Below are 23,412 nucleotides of genomic sequence, written 5' to 3' on the forward strand. Positions count from 1 at the left end.
TAGATAAGGATAGCATAGAATATTTAGCATAATGACTTCTATTTACCTTTAGTCAGTGCAATAACTTGTATAATTGAAAAAGATAGATTTTCAAGTAAGGGATAGTGCAATATTCATCCCAGTTATGATAGATCAGATGCTAGTTGGACTATCTATCTGCGAGATCTTTTTCTTTAAATATTAGGAAACTGCCGTGGAGACTAGCTTGAAAATATGACTCTATGAAACAATTGTTGGTTAATTTAATATAACTGCCTGCATTGAAAACCTCAAGGATATTAAAGAAATACACGCACACATAGCGTCTATCACTTTAAAGTCAGGAAGCTGTGAGGAATTCCGTTCAGTGTTTGCTATAAGCTCGGCGTATTCGTCCGATTTGAAGGCGGACGAATCTAAATCAATTAAAGACTTTATTTCTATTAATACCTCTTGTGGTGACTTAAGTGAGATCCGTAACCACTTGTCATTGTTACACTCCATGTAATTGTATTGTGATACTTTCTGCTCGTGACGATGTGGCAACATATGGCACTTGTCACTACAGCATCTTTGTTTTGTATTCATTCGTACATTTCAATCAAAGCAACCGGTCACCATTTTCAATTCGATCCTTTTTGCATTATCGTAGATTAAGTTATTTATAATAAAGTATCATTATCATTATAACGTAAAGATCGTGCATTATTTATTCATCAGTCTCAACAAGACACAACAGTTTGGCGACGAGCGTAAAAAGTGGAATATTATTTTGGAAAACTAATATTCTGCATATTTTTTTTCTATTAAAGCAAGTGCAAGCTTTTAACAACAACACAAATATAACAAAATGGATGCATCTCAATTTGCCGCGTTTATGGATATGCAAAAGGCGTTGTTTAGCCAAATATCGAAGATGACTGTGGGTGCTCCTACTTCAAGTGCAGCGCAAGGCAGCAGCAACACCAGCATCAACACGACATTGGTACCAAACTTCGATCATTTTGATCCGGCAAAGGAAATGTATACCAATTATATAGAGAGGTTTAACAACTACATTGCAATGAAGGGCGTCAGTGCTAATAAGGAGTACTGTACAAAGTTGCTTCTTAACTCTATTGGTGCGAAGTACTTTAACATGGTGACGGCGTTGGCAGCGCCCAGAGCAGCGGCAGATCTGCAATACGATGAATTGCTAACCATTTTGCAAAATCATTTAGCACCGAAAAAGAATGTGTTGGTGGCACAACACAAATTTTTATCAAAATATCAGATGCAAGGGCAATCAGTGGCAGATTTTGTGGCTGCACTCCGTACTGATATTAATTCGTGCGAATTTGTTTCACCGTGCAAATGTGGAGCGTCCATAGCCGATGTGTTTTTGAGGGCACAATTTATTCGAGGCCTTTGTGACAATACTGTACGCGAACAACTTCTTCAATCCAGTACGGCGAAAATTGATGAAATTGTTGGGAAGGCATTGGCTCTAGAGGCTGCGAAGATGGACGCCAGAGAATTGTCCCAAGCAACGGCAAATTCTTCAAATTCGACGGATATAAATAAAATTTTTAATAAAAGCCCATCGAAAAATTTCAAATCTCGTCAGGGGCAACAGAAGCGTAAAGTCAATTACGAGCAATTAGGTATTGCCGGTCTATGTTTACGCTGCGGCAAAAACAATCATTTTGCGAAGGAGTGTCGCTCTAACAAAAATCTTAAATGTAACTTGTGTGCCAAGCAAGGGCATGTAGCAAAAGTCTGCATTGCTTCACTTTTGGCGGATGGTCCTAATGCCGGACGACGGGGTAAACCCAGTACGAGGGAGGCGTCCACGAATCAAGTACGTGATGATTCGTACGGTATTTATAAAATCGTGGATGTGTACCGTAACGATTACGCAAATGCCAATGCTGAGCGTTACTATGCGAATATCTTCATAGAAGGTAGAGTGGTATCTTTTGAAGTAGATTCTGGCTCTGGATACTCATTTTTGCCTAGGAGTGAATTTGGGAAATTAAAATTGTCTAACCAATTAACCGCCACAAACATCGTTTTCCGATCATACACCCAAGATAAATTCGTACCAGATGGGAAAGTCCGAGTAAATATAAAATACAAAAACGTTTCATTCATCGATGATCTCTACGTTGTCCCAGACGGGTGTTCGGCGTTAATTGGTCGTACATGGATACGTCGTCTAGGAATTAATCTAAACGAGCTAGACGAACATAAGTCGAACAACATGGTTACCAATTCTATCGGTGAGTCGAGCGACATTCAAGAATACATTTCCGAATTTTCAGCTGTATTTCAACAAAAGATTGGCTGCATCCCTAGCCATAAAGTTTCACTTCAATTGCGTGAAGATGCCACACCAACCTATACAAAAGAGCGTCAAATTCCATACGCCTTAACCGAGCGTGTTAACAAGGAGCTGGAAGAGTTGGAGAAGGCTGGCATAATCACCAAGGTTGCCAATAGTGACTGGGGGTCACCACTGGTGGTCATCCCTAAAGCTGACGGTGGAGTGCGCCTTTGCGTTGACTACAAGGTGGGAGTCAACCAGCGACTTGTGAATGCTCATTACCCCATTCGGAAAATAGATGCAATTTTCAATAGTCTCAGGGACTCTAAACATTTTTGTCGGCTTGATTTATACAAAGCCTATTTACATGTGCAAGTGGACCAAAAGTCAAGCGAAATTCAAACCATTTCGACCCACAAAGGGACTTTTCGAATGAATCGTCTGTCCTTCGGCATTAAAACTGCCCCGGCGGAATTTAATAGGATTATAGATCAAATTTTACGGGAAGTGCCCAAAACAGAATCCTATTTTGACGACATCGTGGTACATGGCGAGACTTTGAGTGAGTGCAAAGCAAACTTAAAATTATGTTTAGCCCAGTTGCAGAAGTACGATCTGCACCTTAATATGGCAAAATGCAAATTTTTTGACAATCAAATGGAGTTTTTGGGTCACGTAATACGGCACAACAAGGTCCAAAAGTCACCTTCAAAAGTACAAGCCATATTACAAATGCCCCAACCAGAAAGTGTAGAAGATGTTCGCCGTTTTTTGGGTATGGTAACATATTACGCAAGATTCATACCGAATTCGTCTACAATTACCACCCCGTTGCGCAATTTACTGCTCAAAAACGCTATTTTTAAATGGACATCGGAATGCCAAAAGTCTTTCGATGTTTTGAAAAGAGAAATTTCCAGCGATCGCGTATTGATGCCGTATAATCCCGATTTGCCGGTACAGCTTGCGTGCGACGCTAGTCCCACCGGGATAGCTGGTGTTTTGTCGCACATTATTGACGGCCAAGAAAGACCGATAGCGTTTGCCTCAAGGTCTCTTACTCCAGCAGAGCAAAATTATTCGCAATTAGATAGGGAAGCCCTAGCAATTGTGTATGCGGTTCAACATTTTCACGAGTACATATTTGGCCGAATTTTTAAGCTTATAACGGATAATAAGCCGTTATCAAGAATTTTTCACCAAAATTCGAAATTGCCCCTAATGACGTCATCTCGACTTCAACGATACGCCGCTTTCCTCACTGGATATAATTACGAAGTCAGTACGAAAAAGGGCGAGGAAAATGTCAATGCCGATTGTCTCTCCAGGGCCCCAATTAAATCAGGGATTGGCACTACAAATTTAATTGATCTAGAAGTACATTCAATTTGCGGGTCAACAATACATCAAATTGCTTCAATAAAATTAAATTTCAAATCACTTCGAGACGCAACAAAGAATGACGCAATGCTTTCCAAAATTTTGTTCGATTTACGTAACTCAAATGTGGTCGATTCGGAGTACACCATCGATGCCGGCATATTGTTCAAAGGGAAAAGGGTCATTGTACCAACTTCACTTCAAGAGGCAGTCTTAGAAGAGTTACACTATACTCATATAGGTATAACCAAGATGAAGCAATTGGCGAGACGTTATGTGTTTTGGTCATCAATTGATAAAGATATTGAACAATTTGTACGTTCCTGTTCTGCGTGTGCCTTGGTAAAGAAAAATCCTCCGAAAGCAGTTCTCCATCCTTGGGAGGAGCCGGATGGAAATTGGCAACGTATTCATATTGATTACGCGGGGCCATATCAGGGATATCAATTTCTTGTTGTCGTCGACGCAAAATCAAAGTGGGCAGAAGTGGGGGTGTGCTCCTCTGCGCCAACATCAACGTCAACAATCGAAATGTTAAACAACATTTTTGCACGCAATGGATACCCTGATGTTCTTGTCTCTGACAATGCAACGATTTTTAAAAGTGAAGAGTTTCAAAATTTCTGCACTAATTCCGGTATCTTCCAGAAATACATTGCACCTGGCCACCCTGCCACAAATGGTCTAGCTGAACGAAATGTTCAAACACTCAAGCAGCGTCTAGCAGCCATGGCAGAGGATCCTTCTCCGATATCTAAAAAAGTAAGAGAAATTTTATTTAAATATCGAGCTACACCTCTTCGAAATGGTAAATCCCCATCAGAAATGTACCTGGGTAGACAAATCCGAATCCGATTGGATGCCTTGAAGCCATCAAAATTAACTCAGTCATCTACGCCACAATGTCCAGTTAGGAAACTGAGTGAGGGAGACCGAGTTCAAGTCCGATACTATACGCCAAACAAACCTGTATGGAAATTCGGAATTATTTCTAAAAAGCTTGGTAACCTTCATTATCTGGTAAAACTCGACAATGGTTATGTCTTCAAGCGCCACATAGACCAACTCCGTTTCACAAATGTAAAACTGCCTTATTCTCCAGATACTGAGCAGACTGAGTCGGTCCCAGATTTTAGTTCAGGGAATGGCGAACAGTCTCATCAGCCTCTAATTATGGCACCCTACATTCCACTGAGTACACATGCTAATGATCCAGAAGTTCCCGGTACTTCCACAACACCAACTGCAGCCGGAACCGAAGCACCAGTTGGAACGCCATCAGCCTCTACCCAAAACGCTGATGCTGAGTCCACACCAAGTCGTCGTACCTCTGCAAGGCAACGGAGACAACCCCAGTATTTAAGCGATTATGTTCGCCATTAGCATTAATCGTAGTAATCATATATGTCCTTGTTTTAGTGGGGGAGAATTGTGGTGACTTAAGTGAGATCCGTAACCACTTGTCATTGTTACACTCCATGTAATTGTATTGTGATACTTTCTGCTCGTGACGATGTGGCAACATATGGCACTTGTCACTACAGCATCTTTGTTTTGTATTCATTCGTACATTTCAATCAAAGCAACCGGTCACCATTTTCAATTCGATCCTTTTTGCATTATCGTAGATTAAGTTATTTATAATAGTGTATCATTATCATTATAACGTAAAGATCGTGCATTATTTATTCATCAGTCTCAACAAGACACAACACCTCTTCTATGTCATACCTTGACAGCGAATCTGGGATGACGCTTTGGGCTCCTTTTCGGTGCTCTATATCAAAGGTGAAAGTTTGCAGCTGTAAACTCCACCTAGCTAACCTGCTGTTCAGAACTCTGTGGGACATCCACCATTTGCTTGCATTCGGCAGCATCACAATCAAAACAAAAACCGAAAATAAATTTGTTGCAAAACCCGTTTGCTAATTTTCATTTTGTTTTGTTTCATGTAAAATAACAAATCATTTCGTTTCGTTTATTCCAACAAAATCACCTTCAGGCATTGTTGTTCCTAGTTCATAGTTTGGTGTGCTTTACTGCCTAAAGCACATTTCGCAATATTATTCTCTTTGTTTGGTCTGTTCGCTTTAATATAGCAAATTGTTGTTGTTACATTTATTCTCCTTTTCTCGTTGTAACAACAGTCAAATTCATTTTCTGTTTTGTTTGTCACAAACAACAACAATACTGCTTTATCATCCACCAACATCACTGCATGCTTTGTCGTTGTTCTCTGATCAGCACTTCTTGTTTGTGCTTTGTTAGATAAGTGAACGAACATAACAAACAAAGGAAGAATATTTTTGTTTGCTCCTCTTTCCGTCGCGTCCGTTTAGATTGAGTAGCTACCCTACATTGGTCGGTCACCGTTGCTTGTTATATTAGTTGGTATTGCGTGTAAAATTAAAGTTATATATAGTTTGTAACTCCTCGAAATACTCATGTCACACCCAACAATGTATATAAATTCTTTATCAGCGTAAAATTCTAAGACGATTAAGCCATGTCTGTCTGTCCGTCGGTCTGTTGTAATCACGCTATCTTTCGAACGATTTGGATAGAAGGCTAAAATTTTGCACACATGTTAATTTTACTAGTAAGCAGGTTAAGTTCGTAAATGGGCCATGTAGGTCCACGTTTTCGTATAGCCCCCATATATAAGCATCTCCTGATATTCTGTTTTTTGATGATTTTAGCGACATTATTCACCGGAATTGTTTCAAATTTCTGCCTTAGGCAGAAAATTTTTTATGCAGGTCCACGTCTTCGTATAGCCCCATATAACGGTACCTATATTCGGTATTTTGATTTTAGCGACATTATTCACCGGAATTGTTTCAAACTTGGTGTTTGAAGTTCGTTATAAATACTACAGCCTAAGGCAGATAATTTTATATGCAGGTCCACGTCTTCGTATAGCCCCCATATAACTGTACATCCCAATATTCGGTATTTTGATGATTTTAGCGTCATTATTCATGTAGGTGCACGTCGTACAGCCGTAATATTACGGCTATATGACGTATTTTTAAGATGTTAGCAGAATTTTTGGCGAATGTTATTATTTCGAAAATTTCCAAATTCGTTCTAAATGGTCCACGTCTTCGTTTGGCCTGATAGAATTTGGTGCACAACTTGGTGCAATAAAGATGACGATTTAGATATTAGTATGCTAGGTGAAAGGAAGAGCAAGTTAGAAAAACTATGGCAATCGGTCTATAAGTCATTACAAAGCTCAGAAAATTCGAAAAATATTACAAAAGAATATCTGCATTTGGCAGAAAGTAAATATAATGTTTCTTTAAACATTTACTCCAGCACTATGGCCGCAATAATAAAAAAATATAAAAGATCGTTGTGTATTAAAAAGTCCGATTAAAATTGCGGACAAAACTCATGAGCACTCGGCTTAATCTCTTTTGGTTCCTGAATCGCAGGAAAAGATTGCCGCAAATATTTCATTTGGTTGAGATATTGTTCACAATATGGCAATGATGATATGATAGTGATATTTTCAACGGAAATTTTTCTTCTAGGCCTTCCTTTCAAGATTCGTTTAGTGCTATTTTTATAAGTAATTTAGTGATGTGCGCTTTAGTGATGTGCAGCGCCTGTATTACTTGCTGCAAAAAACTGTAGTTGATGCAAGGGAAATAGTTTCGCAGTTTCGTGGTTTTGCTTTGGCTTGGAAAGCATTACATGATGAGTATGACAATACTCGTATATTGGTACATCGACAGTTGTCTTCGTTATTTAGACTTCCAATTCCAGATAAGGAAACAATCTCTGGTTTGAAAGAGATTCGATTTGGAATTAATCGTTGTATCTCCTTCATGTCGACTTACGACGTTCCCACAGATCAATGGGATCCGATACTTGTCTTTCTTTGCCTGCAACGCTTATCGGAAGAAACGACAATGCTAAGGGAACAATGTATTAAAAACAAAGCGGTTCTTACTTCGTGGAAAGATTTAGTCACCTTTCTTTTAGAATGTATAAACACGGTCGTGTGTTTGGAAAGTTATACAGACAAACCAATTCCCTTGCATAGTAATTATTGTCACTTTTTATCCGCCTCCTTTAGACATCAGGTAGTATTTCGCTGTCATTCGGACAGACAACACCCACAATATCGTTTGCAAAGCACGTATCGTTGTGCATAGAAAGGCATATGTTGCCACAGGTAATATCGTTTCCACCAACCAAACTAGCAATAAATAGTTGCATATATATTAAGAAAAACCATTGTGTTTTTATTTATCTTTTACATTTCAGCCTACGATCTACTGCTCGACGCATTCTGCGTATTACGGAGCCCCTCTGAGTTAAACAATTTGTATTGTGTATATGATGGTACAGAAATTGGTATAACCGCCATATAACTGTACCTCCCGATATTCGATATTTTGATAAAAATTGGTATTTGCAGTTCATAATGGGTTCTAGCCCGCTGGCAGAACATTGAATATTTAGTTCCATGTTTTCCTAAAGCGCACATCCTATACCCATCCATATTTGGTATTTTGAATTCAGATACTTTTATATAAAAATGCTTCCTTTACCCTAAGGTATTGAAAGTTCGGCCCGGCAAACTTAATGTTTTTTAGTTGTTATTCTTTCGAATTAGTTTCTTTCTCATTTGCACTGTTCGATGTTAACCACAAACGAAAAAAGAAACTCTGCGACGCGATGTAAAGTGAACGTTTTGTTATTGTAGTATTTTTTTTATTTGTTTTCACAGGCTCACTGCAATAAAAATGCACGACACCTAGCGTTTGTATAGAAATGAATATGATGGAGATGATGATTTTGTTGATGTTGATTACTTCTCCCACACAAACTTAGAAGACAATCTAAAATTCATCGATAAGACTGTCCTTTTTTTATTTGACTCTTATTTCAATCGTAGCTCGACAGGATCAAATGTTGATGCGCTCAAATTGAACTCAGATAAAAGAGGGAGAAAAATAGAAAAAAATCAAATTATTATTTTTTATTGATATTATAATAAAGAGTAAATGCGTTTTACATTACTAATAACACACGATCTTGTAATATTTAAAATGTTGGGCACGAACACTCAAACGACTGGCAAGGCGCCAATTCAATGTTGCAATACGAAGTAGTGAACGGCTTTCAACGAATGTACAGTACGATAAGTGGTGCAACAAACTGCACATGATCCCATTCCAAATAAGTGGATACAATTCTTACTTAAGCAACACATTTAGAAATAGTATGATGATAAATATGATATTTTAAAATTCAATAGATTGCAAGTAAAGATATAAAACTACTTACTATGATAAAACCAAATAAAGTTATTTCCAATGATGATATAAAACTAAAATTCTTTTGAAAAGCCTTCCAAATCTTATAATCGCACTTATAAACATTTTCATCTTTCTCCACTTGTTATACTTTCGTTTTACATGAACGAAGTGGCATAACCATGTAAGTTGGTTTTGTCTGTTACAACAAAAACCCCTTCGTCGACCATGCCTTGTCTATTAATAGAACAGTGTTGGCTTATTTGTTCGGGATAACATAGTATATTGCTGTTGCCAAATGGTCCCTTTATTGTTGTTTTTATAAAAACGTTTGTTCTTTAGTATTAAGTACTTACCGATACTTTATATTAATAAACATTAAGATTATTTATAAATGTGTTCTTTGGGGTTTAAGGAAAAATGCAATATTGAACAGATTGATGAAGGCAACGAAAGTGATTTACTTGAAGCAACGAACTCACCTTTAACATTTTGATTTAGACAAGTATCTCCTAATTCGAATCAGGTTTCCTCTAGCGGCTATCCGGTTAGGGAAACTGTCCACCCACCGAGATTACCTCTCGCCATGACACCCCTATTCACAGGGTGCCCCATATTCGATCCCTTCACTTACCCCTCTAAGTCATTCCTACCACCCTTTTAAAGAGTTTTAAGCCGAATACATCGCTATCAATTTAAAAAATGAGTCTTAGTGAAAATTAGATACACATCAAAAACAAGTTATTAACAAGAGATCAAAACAAAATACATTGTAAAAAATGGTTTTCTTGGTTTCATTAAACCATTAATATTCTTTATTCTCTCTTCTTTCCAGGCAACCTCTTTATTTTCAGGTTATATCTGGCGGCTGATAAAGATTATTTAGGCTTGATCTGGAGGCGGCTCTTCCCAATGTGTAAGTAAAATATTCAAGTTTTTGGTGGTAGCGTTGTAATTACATTCCGAACACACTGTAGAACCTTTTTATAACGTTTCTTTTTTATTTTTGTATATTAACGAAAGGTCAAACAATGCAGATCGGGGCCGTACAAATTCGTAACACTTGAGCTCAACCGCGAGAGGAATCTTGTGCCCAATGTAGTAAGTAGACACTTAACTGCTTGTTTCCCTTCTACTAACTTTTAGTCGTTTTCCTCTTTTCTTTCTATGCAATATTCACCGAATTTAACTGATTTGTCGTCATCCGTTCTGCCGTCCAAGTTAAGAGTACAATGTCTTTGGGAATTATACCAGGTGTAGAGGTTCCTGGTTTATTACACCGATAGGCCAACAATCGATACCTCAACAATTACCTGCTGTCATCAAGAGAGATTGATCGCTAAGCTAGAAGAAGCAAGAAGCTAAACTTTGCCACAACAAAAAGAATTGTTTTAACAAATAAATACATAACAAGTGTTTTATTGAAGCCTTAACCACCAGTGCCTTGTTAGCAACACGTAAGTATCGCCTGTATACTTGTTGTGTTGTCTAATATTCATAGTTTTGTTGTTCGTCTTTGTGCAACAAATAATATACTTTCGGATCTAAATCTACTCTGTAGATTTAGAACCCCTACAAAATAAAACAATTCTTTTTTACAATTTTTATTTGTCGTCTTCGCTTTTGTTCTGTTGCCAAATAATCAACAGAGTCATTTTAAAGAGAAAAACTCTTTTATATGTATGTTTGTTGTTGCTTAACACAAATTAATATACACTAACACCATAATAACTTTGCTGCATCATTTTTTGTTACATTTGTTTTGCTTACATTCGTGAACAACAAATATAACAAGCTTTGTCATCTGTTTCATTGCTTCTTTGATCGATCTGTCATTTACCATTGTTCGACTATCGATCAGCTGGTGTGGTGAAAAAGAGTTGTGCAGTTACTGCGACGAGTAACGTAACGTATAAAGCTAGTACATATATTGAATACCACAATAATAAACAAACAATCGAATGTAACAAAAAATAAAATTAATAGGAACAAATAAATAAAATAAATCTTAATTAAAAAAGCACATAAATCAACAACATACATATATCTAAAAATTAACAACATTGTTAATAGTTCTCTTAAGGTTTAAAAAATAAACGTTTATTGAGAAAAGAAGGATATACGCAACAAACACATTTGAAATTTTATATAACTTCATTTATTTCTAAATTTATAAATAAATTGATAGTTGAAGTGTTTGTATATTCAAAAATAATAAAATTTATGAATAATAAAAATGATTTTAAAAATATCAATAAATATCAAAAACTAAATATCAACAAATAAAAACTAATAAAATAAACTAAATAACTAATTTAAATTAATATTACAAAATGGTTTCTAAATTGTATGCTAGATTTGAATACGAGACCGAAAACCTAATGCAAACTTGCATTAAATAGGAAGCACAGCAGAGAACGAGCTGTCTGATTCTTTAATAGAAACAAAATTAGAATCAATGGATGAAGATTGGCACAATGTACGCAGTGAATTTGAAAGTGTCTATTTTAATGAGGGAGATGAAGATTACAAATTGAGGCCTAGAGATATGTTTGCTTTCGCCAGAGATAATTACCAAGTGACTAAAGCTACTATATTGGAAATATTAAAAAATCGAAAGGCGCAGAGCAAAAGTAATACCGCTAGAGGCGAAGTTTCAAATCCATCGTTGTTTCACAGCTCAGCTATTTATTCTCCGGGTACAACGTTTGATATGTCTGAGATTTGTATTAAAGTGCCACCTTGTGACACTCAAGACTTCTACGGAAGTTATGAAGAATGGCCAACATTTAGAGATATGTTTACGGCTATTTATGGAAATCATCCCAGACTCACACCTGCGCAGAAACTCTATCATTTGCGTAACAAATCAAAGGGTGAGGCTGGTAGAATTGTAGATCGGTACCCTTTATCTGATCAAAATTTTTCATTAGCATGGAAAGCATTATTGGTGCGATACGAAAATGTTAGGGTACTAGTTGATAACCAACTGAAGATATTATTCAATCTTTCTGCAGCAACGGTTGAATCTAGCAAAGATATTAAAAGAATACAATCGACAGTAAGTGACTGCTTGGCTATATTGAGAGCTCATAGTATAAAAGTGGATCGATGGGATCCAATTTTAATATACTTATGTTCAACTAAGCTTCCGGTTGATACACTGACCCTATGGGAACAATCGCTCGAATCGCATTCAGAGCTAGCCAAATGTTCGCAAATGGAGGATTTTCTTAAGAACATACATCGGGATCTAGAGCGAATAGATGGTCTCAGAAGTCAAACAGCTTAAACTTAATTTAGAAGTGATCATATATCGCATCAAAATGCTCATTCGACACAATCATATAGATGTGTCATGTGTTATAAAAACCATATTTTGAAAAATTGTATGAGATTTAATAATATGACTGTTAGTCAGAGAAAAGAGTTCGCAAGAGAAAAGAGGTTATGTAATAACTGCTTAAAGAGTGGACATAACAAAAGGGAATGTTTCAGTGCGCACTGATGTTTATATTGTAAGAAAAAACCTCACACAAAGTTGCACATTGGAAACGCAGACACTCTACCAAGAAGTCATACGACATCAATTATATCACATAGAGCTTCAGAGGCAAAGATTCAACTAAGTCATGTCACGACAGATGACATGCCCTGTACTACAAGTTCTACCTTCCAAAGCTCAAATACGCAAACAAATTTATCAATCAATCAATGGCAAATCTATAATCTTTTGTGAATGGCAACAAGCGTTGTCGGTGAGTACATGCAAATGGAAAGAAAAACGGAAGAAAAAGAAAAGAAGGAAAATATTGGAAATATCGAAACCAATATAAAAGTGATGAAGATTCTTTATATGCATCTTTATCTCAATGTGAAAGTAAAATGTTTAAGTTTGTGGTGGTAGCGTTGTAATTACATTCCGAACACACTGCAGAACCTTTTTGTAACGTTTCTTTTCTTGTATTTTCAGAAAAAGTCAAACAATGCAGATCGTCGACGAACCCTGAGTGGAATTCTGTACCCAATGTGGTAAGTAGACACTAAACTCCTTGTTTCCCCTTTTACTAACTTTAACTTTTTTCTATTACTAATAACACACGATCTTGTAATATTTAAAATGTTGGGCACGAACACTCAAACGACAGGCAAGGCGCCAATTCAATGTTGCAATACGAAGTAGTGAACGGCTTTCAACGAATGTACAGTACGATAAGTGGTGCAACAAACTGCACATGATCCCATTCCAAATAAGTGGATACAATTCTTACTTAAGCAACACATTTAGAAATAGTATGATGATAAATATGATATTTTAAAATTCAATAGATTGCAAGTAAAGATATAAAACTACTTACTATGATAAAACCAAATAAAGTTATTTCCAATGATGATATAAAACTAAAATTCTTTTGAAAAGCCTTCCAAATCTTACAATCGCACTTATAAACATTTTCATCTTTCTCCACTTGTTATACTTTCGTTTTACATGAACGAAGTGGCATAACCATGTAAGTTGGTTTTGTCTGTTACAACAAAAACCCCTTCGTCGACCATGCCTTGTCTATTAATAGAACAGTGTTGGCTTATTTGTTCGGGATAACATAGTATATTGCTGTTGCAAAATGGTCCCTTTATTGTTGTTTTTATAAAAACGTTTGTTCTTTAGTATTAAGTACTTACCGATACTTTATATTAATAAACATTAAGATTATTTATAAATGTGTTCTTTGGGGTTTAAGGAAAAATGCAATATTGAACAGATTGATGAAGGCAACGAAAGTGATTTACTTGAAGCAACGAACTCACCTTTAACATCTCTAGCGGCTATCCGGTTAGGGAAACTGTCCACCCACCGAGATTACCTCTCGCCATGACACCCCTATTCACAGGGTGCCCCATATTCGATCCCTTCACTTACCCCTCTAACTCATTCCTACCACCCTTTTAAAGAGTTTTAAGCCGAATACATCGCTATCAATTTAAAAAATGAGTCTTAGTGAAAATTAGATGCACATCAAAAACAAGTTATTAACAAGAGATCAAAACAAAATACATTGTAAAAAATGGTTTTCTTGGTTCCATTAAACCATTAATATTCTTTATTCTCTCTTCTTTCCAGGTGTTCAGGCAAACGGCTGAATTGCCTGGGAAAGCTGTGGATGTAGACAATTTACTCTCTGGAGCCCAAACAAAATCCAAGACCAGTTTTTATCTTGAACGTTATAACTAGCAGAAACGTAGAAGAGTATTAGAACTCAAATCCAATATAAATGAAACAAAAGCCTTTAACTTTCTTAGCTAAGAATTATATTTATTAGGATTTCACTGGATTTGACTAACAGCTTCAGAAGTCGAATTAGAACAGAATTCAAGATGATGCGGAAATTAGACTCCCAATATGGCCATTAGAGAAGGCCGATAAAAAGAAAATATGAAAATGGGAAAAGGAAAAACATAGAATAATTATCTTAACTGCGATAACAGTTCGAATGGATAGTACAATAACAATGGTGCTATTCATATTTAAGATACAGTTTAAGGAAATGAAAATGGTTTACGTTTTGACGTAAACATTCCGCCCCCCATGGCAAGGGGACATGACAATTATATAATCAATTCATTTAGGACTAAATTCATATGACTAAATGACTTAATGCATAACTTATTATATCATAATACAATATGTCTTTTCAAGCGATTTCAATTGGCATATTAGTATTTAAAAAAAAGGTATCGTAAATTCAGAATAAAAGTGGTGGAAGAGAGTACAATTATTTGTATTAATTTGAAAATGTTCCATATAGCACTAATCCGAAAAGGGTATTTTGAGCTGTAGGAAGTCCATGGCGAATAAAGATGCCGTCGACAATAATTTTGGAATATATGTCAACACCAATGACGATATCAACAGAAGCTGCCTTATAGAATTTGCTATCTGCTAGGACGAAGTTTTTGAAACTGAGTTTTGAAGACTCGGGCAGCGATTGCTTAGGAGTTGTAATTCCAATCCTGTTCCTCATTCGCAATATAGCCTCTATCTTTGTCTTGGAATCGACGCAGGATGTCAAGGTGACGGGGCACATAACTTCATCTTCCAACTCGAGCGTAGACAACCTCAACTTATCTACGAAGCGTTTGGAAATGCAGCTCATGGGGGCCGCGGAATCCAATAAACACCTTGCCAACTGTGTGCTATTTGCTCCGTTGATTTTGACGACTGCAGTAGGAAGAAGAGGGGTGGCATTCTGCCTAAGAAGTGCCGACAAAGAGGTAATACTGGATGTCGATGTTGACCTCGGTATTGAGCCGGTAGTGGCTGAAGAGTCCTTGGGGGTGGTGATATCAAGAGGGATAACCATCTTATTGGTATTTTTCGTCGAGGATGATTTGGCCTTTTGTAACCTTGGGTGTTGATGTAACAAGGAGTGGTGCTTTTTGTGGCAATATCCACATCCTGTGGTGGTAAAACAGGTGCCCTGTGAATGGGTATGCGCCAGGCAGTTCATACAGTACCCATATTTCTTGACCGCATTTAACCTTTCTGCGGAGTTCATGGCACGAAATTTCCAGCACGATTTCAGAGGATGTTTTTTGCGGCACAACCTGCAGGCAAATTCCGAATAACGAGAAGACGAAGGACCCTTCATTGTAATATTGTAAATAAAGAACTGAAAAAAAGGAATGAATTAAAAAAAAAGAAGAATGTAATTGAATTGAACTAAAATAGAAATTGGAAAAATTATTTGTCTCAGGCTTTGTATGAGGATAAAGTCTAAGACTGGTTATCTGGTAAGATGACCAGCTTTGTAATTGGCCGGGTGATTCTTCCCTTCTGAGTGAGAATGTCAGCAACGCGCACTTTCTGATCATTGCCATGATAGACACGAATCACTCTGCCCAAACGCCAACAGGTCGGAGGGAGATTTTCTTCCTGAATAACCACCAGCATATTTTCTTCGACATCGCGTTCTGGACTTTTCCATTTAGTCCTTTTATGAAGTTCCTTCAGATATTCAGTCTTCCATCTGCTACAAAAATGTTGATACATTGATCGGAGTCGTTGCCAGCGATTTTGAATAGAAATGGATGACTGGGAAATTTCTGGTTCTAAGGGAGATAGTATAGGAGAACCGATTAATGGGCTTTGAGAAGATGGGGATATTGGTCTAGAGTTTAGACACGCCTCAATTTTAGTCAGTAAGGTTTGAAATTCTTCGTATGTGTATTTTGTATTGCCAGCAACTTTGCGGAAATGTTGTTTGAAACTTTTTACGCCGGCTTCCCAGAGTCCACCCATATGAGGAGCTCCGGGAGGTATGAAATGCCATGTCAAATTTTGGTGGGCGTAATTAGACATTAGAGCTTGATTCGAGGTATCGATAAAATCTTTTGCGATCCTCTTGGAAGCTCCGACAAACGTAGTTCCGTTGTCAGAGTGCAAATGGAGTGGACAGCCACGACGGGAAACAAAACGGTTAAAAGCTGCCAGAAAATTGGATGTGGATAAGTCGGATGTTGCTTCAAGGTGAATTGCCTTTGTGGAAAAACAGACAAACACACACACATATCCTTTGGTAATCCGACAATATCTTCCAGTATAGCTCTTGATATCAAAAGGTCCTGCAAAATCCAAACCGGTATGTGTGAATGGTCGGGATATTTCACATCTTTCTGGAGGCAATGCAGCCATCAACTGCTTTTGGCATCTTTTCTTATATATGACACAGATCTTGCAATTTCGTATAATGGATTTTATAAGATTTTGAACCTTTGGTATCCAGTATTGTGTACGGACCAATCGGAGGACAAGTTGATTGCCCCCGTGTAGACTTATCAAATGGATATATTGGACTAATAGTTTGGAATATTGACAGTTGTATGGAACAATTATAGGATGTCTCTCGTTGTAGGATAACTCTGGACATACTTCAAGTCGACCGCAAATTCGCATTAGACCTTCAGAATCTAAGAAGGGATTCAAACTCAATAGTTTACTAGAAGAAGGAATCGGTCTTTGGATACTCAGCGCCATGTACTCATTTGGGTAAAATAGCCTTTGGTATATGGATATCAGCTTTGAGCGAACATGGATGATTTCTTGAGCTTCTATGACGTTACCATAACGTCTATTATTGGTCTTATATCGTGGATGAGTACCATTTATAAAACGATATACATACGCCATAATCCTTAGAGCTCTTGGGTAGGAAGAAAAATTCGTTAAGTAATCGTGGAAGTTTTCGAAATATGCAAAATGTGTCTTTACCGACTTCTTCTCTAATTCAGTTGGTTGGACATCTTGATTAGAGTAATTTTCCCAAGGAGTGTCAAATTCAGATAACCATGCAGGACCTCTCCACCAAAGATCATTTTGGATTAGATCCTGTGGATAGACACCTCTACTCGCGAGATCGGCGGGGTTGTCCTCTGAACTGACGTGGTGCCATTTTGGTGGATCGACAGTTTGGATGATTTTAGAAATTCGATTTGCCACAAAAGTATTCCAATGACATGGTTGTTTTGCTAACCATGAAATCACAATGGTGGAGTCCGTCCAGCAATGTAATGAGTGACGGTGAACGTCGAATTGAGGCACTAAATTGTCAATTAACTCAGCAAGGAGAGTAGCTGCACATAATTCCAGTCTAGGAATAGATAGGGACTTAATCGGTGCTACTTTCGTTTTGGAAGCCACTAAGTGGGTGTACACAGTAGTTGGAGAAACAATTCGAATGTATAGTACTGCGGCATAAGCCCTTTCTGATGCATCCGAAAACCCGTGGAATTCAATTTCATGGTCTGGGACAAAGTTAAACCAACGTGGAACACGAATCTCATTGATGGAAGAAAATGAAGACTGAAATGCTTTCCATAAGTCAATTGATTCTGGTGATATCTCTTCATCCCAACCCACTTTATCTAGCCATATTTTTTGCATAATTATCTTGGCTAATACAATGACCGGCGAAATCCAGCCAGCAGGATCAAATAGTCTTGATATTTGGGAAAGAACCTCTCGTTTGGTATAAGTATGGGGAGAAAATGCAATGGAGGAGAAATAAAACTGATCAGAATACGCATTCCAACGAATGCCTAACATTTTAGCTGCACAATGTGCGTTAAAGTCTAAAAAGCCATCATTAAGAAGATCATCGGGTGACAAGTCCGAGAGAATTGTTGTTGAATTGGAGGTCCATTTTCGCATGTTGAATCCTGCGGACTTCAGTGATAGGATTAATTCACGTACGGTTGAAATTGCTGTGTGTATGTCATGTGCCCCTGCAAGGGCATCATCCACATACATGCAATTCTTCAAAACATGACTAGCTAATGGATATGAATCATGGACGTCATTGGCTAGTTGAATCATCGTACGTATCGCAAGATACGGTGCACAGTTAACACCAAAGGTTACAGTTTTCAACTCGTAATCCTTTATTGGTTCAGTTGGATTCTGGCGGAACAGGATTCTCTGAAAGTGGGTGTGAGAAGGAGACACAAGGATTTGGCGATACATTTTCTCTATATCACCACTGAAAACATAGCGATAAAAACGCCACTTAAGGATGAGAATAGTCAAGTCGTTCTGTAAGGCTGGACCAGTATACAAAACGTCATTTAGACTTGTACCATTCGATGTTGCGTAAGAAGCATTGAAAACCACACGGACTTTAGTGGTAGAACTATCTGGCTTCACAACAGCATGATGCGGCAAATAGTAGTGATCGGGAAATTCTGAGATTGTAGGAGGTAGAACAGGAATCATATGTCCTAATTTGACGTACTCTTCAATATTAAGATCATATTCTCTTTTCAATTCTGGATTTTTTAGCAGACGACTTTCATTCCGAATATATTGGGCCATCGCACCTTTTCTCGACTGACCTAAGGTTAGTGAATCGGAATATTCGTCTTTAAACGGAAGCGAAACAGTATACCTTCCATTCCCATCTCTAGTTGTCGTTCTCTGATAAATTTCTTCACATTGTCTATCAGCTTTGGACATTACACGCTGTTGTGGAATATTCTCCACCTCCCAAAATTTCAGAAGACTTTTTTCTAAAGAAATTTCGCAGAAGTACGATACACATGTAGAGAAGGACTTTGGAGCTTTGGTTGGAATGGGGCCAGTGAGGATCCATCCGAATACGGTCTCCTGGGCGAATAAGGATCCGCAAATCGCTCGCTGGCACCCAGATAACATGACAGAAGGAAGTAAATCTGCGCCAATTAGGATATCAATCTTGGAGCTTCGGTAAAAATACGGGTCAGCTAAGTCTAACTTTGGTAGCGAATAGAGAATATCAGACCCTATTGTGCAGGTTGGAAGGTTATTAGAAAGATGAGGCACAATTAAGGCTGAAACATCGATCTCGAAAGCTTTATCCGCATAGGAGCCCAGGATAAAGCGACATTCTTTTTGAACAGCAGCTGAAACCGTGTTATTAAGGCCTGATATGATAGCGGATGTAGGTTTGGAAGGTAACCTGAGGGCATTGGCAAGGTTTTGAGATATAAAGGTACCTTCTGAACCTGAATCTATGAGGGCCCTCGCTATATAACCAACACCTGCATGAATAACTTTTACTACAGCGGTACCAAGCAAAACGCCGTTTGAATTAACCGCGAAACAATTTTGAATAACATCGGTTGAAGAGTTAGTGGACTGTATGGAGGAATTTGGAGAAGCTTGGAATGCAAATGTCCTAGGCGTTTGAAGTGGTGTATTGGAAGCTGCAGGAGAAGTACTAACGGGTATATTTTGTTGCTCAGCATCCTTATGGAGGAGAGTATTATGTCGTTTTTGACATTTGAAGCAAGAATTTTTGCTTTTACAATTTTTGACAGCATGGGAGCTGGAAAAACAATTTAGACAGAGATTGCTGGCCTTTATTTCCGCCAATCTCTGTGCGTAATTAAATGCTAGGAACCGAGGACATTTCCTTATTATGTGGAATTCATTGGAACACAATCGACATTTAGTTTTGTTGACGTTGGTTTGGTATGTCTGAAGCCTGTCCTTCTGATTCTTTGTATTTAAAGGTTTGGACTTATCCCCTTTGGACTTGGAATCAGAAGAACTTCTCATTTCAGAGACAGCCTCCAATGTTCTATACCTGTTGGTAAGAAATATATCCAATTCAGACCATTTTGGAATGCTGGTTTTATCCGAGAGTGTTTGTTCCCATAAAGTTAAAGTAGAATCTGGAAGACAGTTGGAACAAATGAACACGAAAATCGGATTCCAGCTTTCAACGTCAACATAATAAAGCTTTAGAGTGGATATACAAGAATTGATATCTCTTTGAAGCTTCTTGATGGATATTGCAGTTTCTGTATGAATATTGACAAGTGAAAATAAATTCTTTAGTTGGCCATTAACCAGCACTCGTTTGTTCTCAAACCTGGAACATAGATTGTTCCACGCTAAGGTGAATCCGGAATTCGTCAAAGGACTTTTCCTAACAATGTCGTGTGCTTCACCTTTGGTCTTCTGACTTAGGTAGAACAATTTTTCTACTGGGCTTAATTTGGAATTGCGTATGCAAATGGCCGTAAACATGTCACGAAAGCTTGGCCAGGATTTGTAGTCCCCATGGAATGTGGATAACTCAATTGGAGGCAAGTTAAAAGAGTTACTGGACCGTAAACTTGGACTAGAAGAGGAAGGAGAGAGAGGTTCCAGAGCTTCATTGAGCTTTGAGATACAACGACAGTAAGTGGAGTAGGATTTCTTATATTTATCCTTTACTGTCGCTATCTCATTGGTTTCTCGATCATCAGACACCTCTTCATCTTCTTCTTCGTTTTCCAAGTCCGCCAAACATTGCTCATAAGCTTGCTTAAGATGTGACCATGTGGATTTCACCTCTTCAGTGTGGGTTTCCAACAAACAACGCGTTGTTAAAGGAAACTCATTGGCAGTAAGTGCCGCTTCAAATTCTACCAAGCTGTCAGCTAGGCGAATAAATTTGTCGAGTGACATGACTACAAACGAGAAAAATAAATAGACTAAAGCGGATTATATATAATGAATAAAAAACTTTCAAGATTTTGGAACAGTAACCTTTAGCCACCGGAATCGGTACCTGTTCGTAGGTTTGAGATTTGAATATAATGTGGAAGAAAAAGTAGCACAGGTATACAAATGACGTAGTTATTACTGATTTCGAATGCTAATTAAATAATTAATTTATATCTTTAAAATTTAATTAAAGTATTTGATTGTTATTAGTTTTAATTATTTTCTTTTTATTTTTATTATTTTTTTTTTAATTTTTTTTATTTTAGTTTCAGTAGAATAATATTTTTCTCCAGTAATTTCAATTAATTAATTCTAATTAATTACATTTAATTGGTTGAATTTTCAAGTAAAAGTGGAAATAGCGGCAAGTATATATATTTTTTGTTTAATATTTTTTTTTTTGATTGTAGAAAAGTTATATTTGGTACCACTGTGCGTTGGTATCCAGATATTACTATTTGTATCTAAATACTTCTAAATGTGCTTCAGACACATCACGAAGAAAAATCCAACTTTGCCAAAGTAGAAGAACAGCTGATCGTTCAAGAGTTCATTGAACTCAATGTAAGTGGAAAGAATTTGGAAGAATTGGAATAATTGGAAGAATTTGGAATGATATGCTCCGCTCTGAGCAATCAATCCTCCGTTGGTATGTGTCGCACTCTCAAACAGCGAGAATGACACGTAAAAAAATAAATAGAGAAAAGAAACAAATGTAACAACTGATTGAGCAGGAGAACACAAACTCTGCAATAGTAGTTACACGGCAATGATACAACAACACGATTGAGCTGTAATCTCACCCACAATTGACTAGCGCATTCTCATTGGACATGCGCACTCAAAGCAGAGAATGTAAACATTGGTTGCAATAGGATGTATGTGGCTGAGGAAGAGAACGCTGAGTTGAGCTTTAGTTTCAGCATGCACGAGAGAAGCGCATTCTCAGTGGACATGCGCATTCGAACAATAGAAAAGAAGAGAGTGATGCTGAAACTGAGTTAAGAGAAGTGTGCAAGCTCTGCTCACCACATACATGCATAAGAGTAGCCTATGCTCACTCGGACCACAGAAGTCGAAGGTAAGCTGAAAAATAACGTAAGAGAACAAGGCAAGCTTGGATCTCAGCATCCATACGTAAGAGCATGTACTCAATGGACATGCGTACTAGAATCATAGGAATAAATATGAAGCTGAAAAGAGAATGGAATGGATCAAGCAAGGCGAGTGAACAACAATATGGAAGAGATCATGCATGGAGGTTGCTCGCTTCCATGTGTGTTATGAGTGCCTGGATGATATTGGAGAAAGAGCTTCTAATGTGTTTTCAGGGTAAACCTGAAATGTATCTGGTACAACAGAGAGATGTTCCCATAAACAAATAGTGAACAGTGAGGCTATTGCAGATAAATGTTATGACTCTGTTATTAACAGAGTTCTACAGAACACGTTTTTTAATTTAACAGCGTCGAATCTGTTACACTAAGGAGCAAATGTACCACTTATGTTCACACATATGTTAAACGAATTTTGCCCCTTTTTTATTATTTTTGGAATTCTTCTTTTCCTTTAAACGAATTTATTTAATTTTTTAAGAATTTCCCACAGAGAATTGTTTTGTGTAGTCTCACTCACGGCTGTTTTTCCACACACAGGATATATATATATATATATTTTTTTTTTTGATTAATTGAACTTACTCACAATCCACTTGTTGTCTTAAGGCAGTTGGCACAGGTTAGGAATTTCCTCTTGATAAATCAGCAATTCCTATGTTGTCGATCCTCTCTTCTTAGATATTTGGGGAGTTAGCCAGGAATTTCCAGATATATAATTACTTTAAGTTTATAATTTTTGTTCAGGTTATGTGTGAAAACACGACACGGTAATTTATATAAATTTATGTGGATCTTTCGACTTCTTGTTTAGTACTGAAAAGACGAAATTATTAGAAGAGAAACGTACCTACAGGAATCAAAAGCTTCTGCAGCTGAAATCTCTGGAGAGCAGCTTGTCGATCCGGTTCGACGTGGACCAAAATGTTCAGGCAAACGGCTGAATTGCCTGGGAAAGCTGTGGATGTAGACAATTTACTCTCTGGAGCCCAAACAAAATCCAAGACCAGTTTTTATCTTGAACGTTATAACTAGCAGAAACGTAGAAGAGTATTAGAACTCAAATCCAATATAAATGAAACAAAAGCTTTTAACTTTCTTAGCTAAGAATTATATTTATTAGGATTTCACTGGATTTGACTAACAGCTTCAGAAGTCGAATTAGAACAGAATTCAAGATGATGCGGAAATTAGACTCCCAATATGGCCATTAGAGAAGGCCGATAAAAAGAAAATATGAAAATGGGAAAAGGAAAAACATAGAATAATTATCTTAACTTCGATAACAGTTCGAATGGATAGTACAATAACAATGGTGCTATTCATATTTAA

The 23,412-nt window shown here is 37.4% G+C and overlaps 3 protein-coding genes and 1 long non-coding RNA gene across 5 annotated transcripts; 2 read left to right on the plus strand and 2 right to left on the minus strand.

The window, feature by feature from the left end:
- Positions 1–829: 829 nt before the first annotated feature.
- Positions 830–5,047, plus strand: LOC131804635 (uncharacterized protein K02A2.6-like). Its single transcript, XM_059127687.1, has 2 exons — positions 830–1,510; positions 1,586–5,047. The coding sequence occupies exons 1-2, from the start codon at positions 830–832 to the stop codon at positions 5,045–5,047; spliced, it is 4,143 nt and encodes a 1,380-aa protein (XP_058983670.1).
- A 4,586-nt stretch (positions 5,048–9,633) lies between these two features.
- Positions 9,634–13,290, plus strand: LOC131804686 (uncharacterized). Its single transcript, XR_009343225.1, has 5 exons — positions 9,634–9,853; positions 9,961–10,038; positions 10,159–10,394; positions 12,911–12,969; positions 13,086–13,290. It is a non-coding gene; the product is annotated as an uncharacterized LOC131804686 (long non-coding RNA).
- A 993-nt stretch (positions 13,291–14,283) lies between these two features.
- Positions 14,284–23,159, minus strand: LOC131804670 (uncharacterized). 2 transcript variants are annotated; one of them, XM_059127731.1, is made up of 2 exons: positions 22,670–23,159; positions 14,284–15,608 (listed from the first exon to the last, which is right to left on the minus strand). In XM_059127731.1, exon 2 carries the CDS (start codon positions 15,585–15,587, stop codon positions 14,721–14,723), a length of 867 nt encoding a protein of 288 aa, XP_058983714.1. In that variant the 5' UTR covers positions 15,588–15,608; positions 22,670–23,159; the 3' UTR covers positions 14,284–14,720. The 2 variants fall into 2 exon arrangements, with proteins under 2 accessions (XP_058983714.1, XP_058983713.1); XM_059127730.1 differs by having other exon boundaries at positions 22,666–23,159.
- LOC131804669 (uncharacterized) lies at positions 15,860–18,080 on the minus strand. Its single transcript, XM_059127729.1, has 2 exons — positions 17,207–18,080; positions 15,860–17,138 (listed from the first exon to the last, which is right to left on the minus strand). Exons 1-2 carry the CDS (start codon positions 18,038–18,040, stop codon positions 17,079–17,081), a joined length of 894 nt encoding a protein of 297 aa, XP_058983712.1. The 5' UTR covers positions 18,041–18,080; the 3' UTR covers positions 15,860–17,078.
- Positions 23,160–23,412: the final 253 nt, after the last annotated feature.

Source organism: Musca domestica, unplaced genomic scaffold (genome assembly GCF_030504385.1).
Source record: "Musca domestica strain aabys unplaced genomic scaffold, Musca_domestica.polishedcontigs.V.1.1 47, whole genome shotgun sequence".
NCBI lineage: Eukaryota > Metazoa > Arthropoda > Insecta > Diptera > Muscidae > Musca > Musca domestica.

Excerpts from the sequence above, each read along its gene's own strand:
- LOC131804635 (XM_059127687.1), top strand. The coding sequence starts at position 830 with ATGGATGCATCTCAATTTGCCGCGTTTATGGATATGCAAAAGGCGTTG. Across the intron at positions 1,511-1,585 it reads GAGAATTGTCCCAAGCAACG|GGGCAACAGAAGCGTAAAGT; the intron begins GCAAATTCTTCA and ends AAATCTCGTCAG.
- LOC131804670 (XM_059127731.1), bottom strand. The coding sequence starts at position 15,587 with ATGAAGGGTCCTTCGTCTTCTCGTTATTCGGAATTTGCCTGCAGGTTG.
- LOC131804669 (XM_059127729.1), bottom strand. The coding sequence starts at position 18,040 with ATGTTAGGCATTCGTTGGAATGCGTATTCTGATCAGTTTTATTTCTCC. Across the intron at positions 17,139-17,206 it reads CTGAATTAGAGAAGAAGTCG|AGCTCTAAGGATTATGGCGT; the intron begins GTAAAGACACAT and ends TTCCTACCCAAG.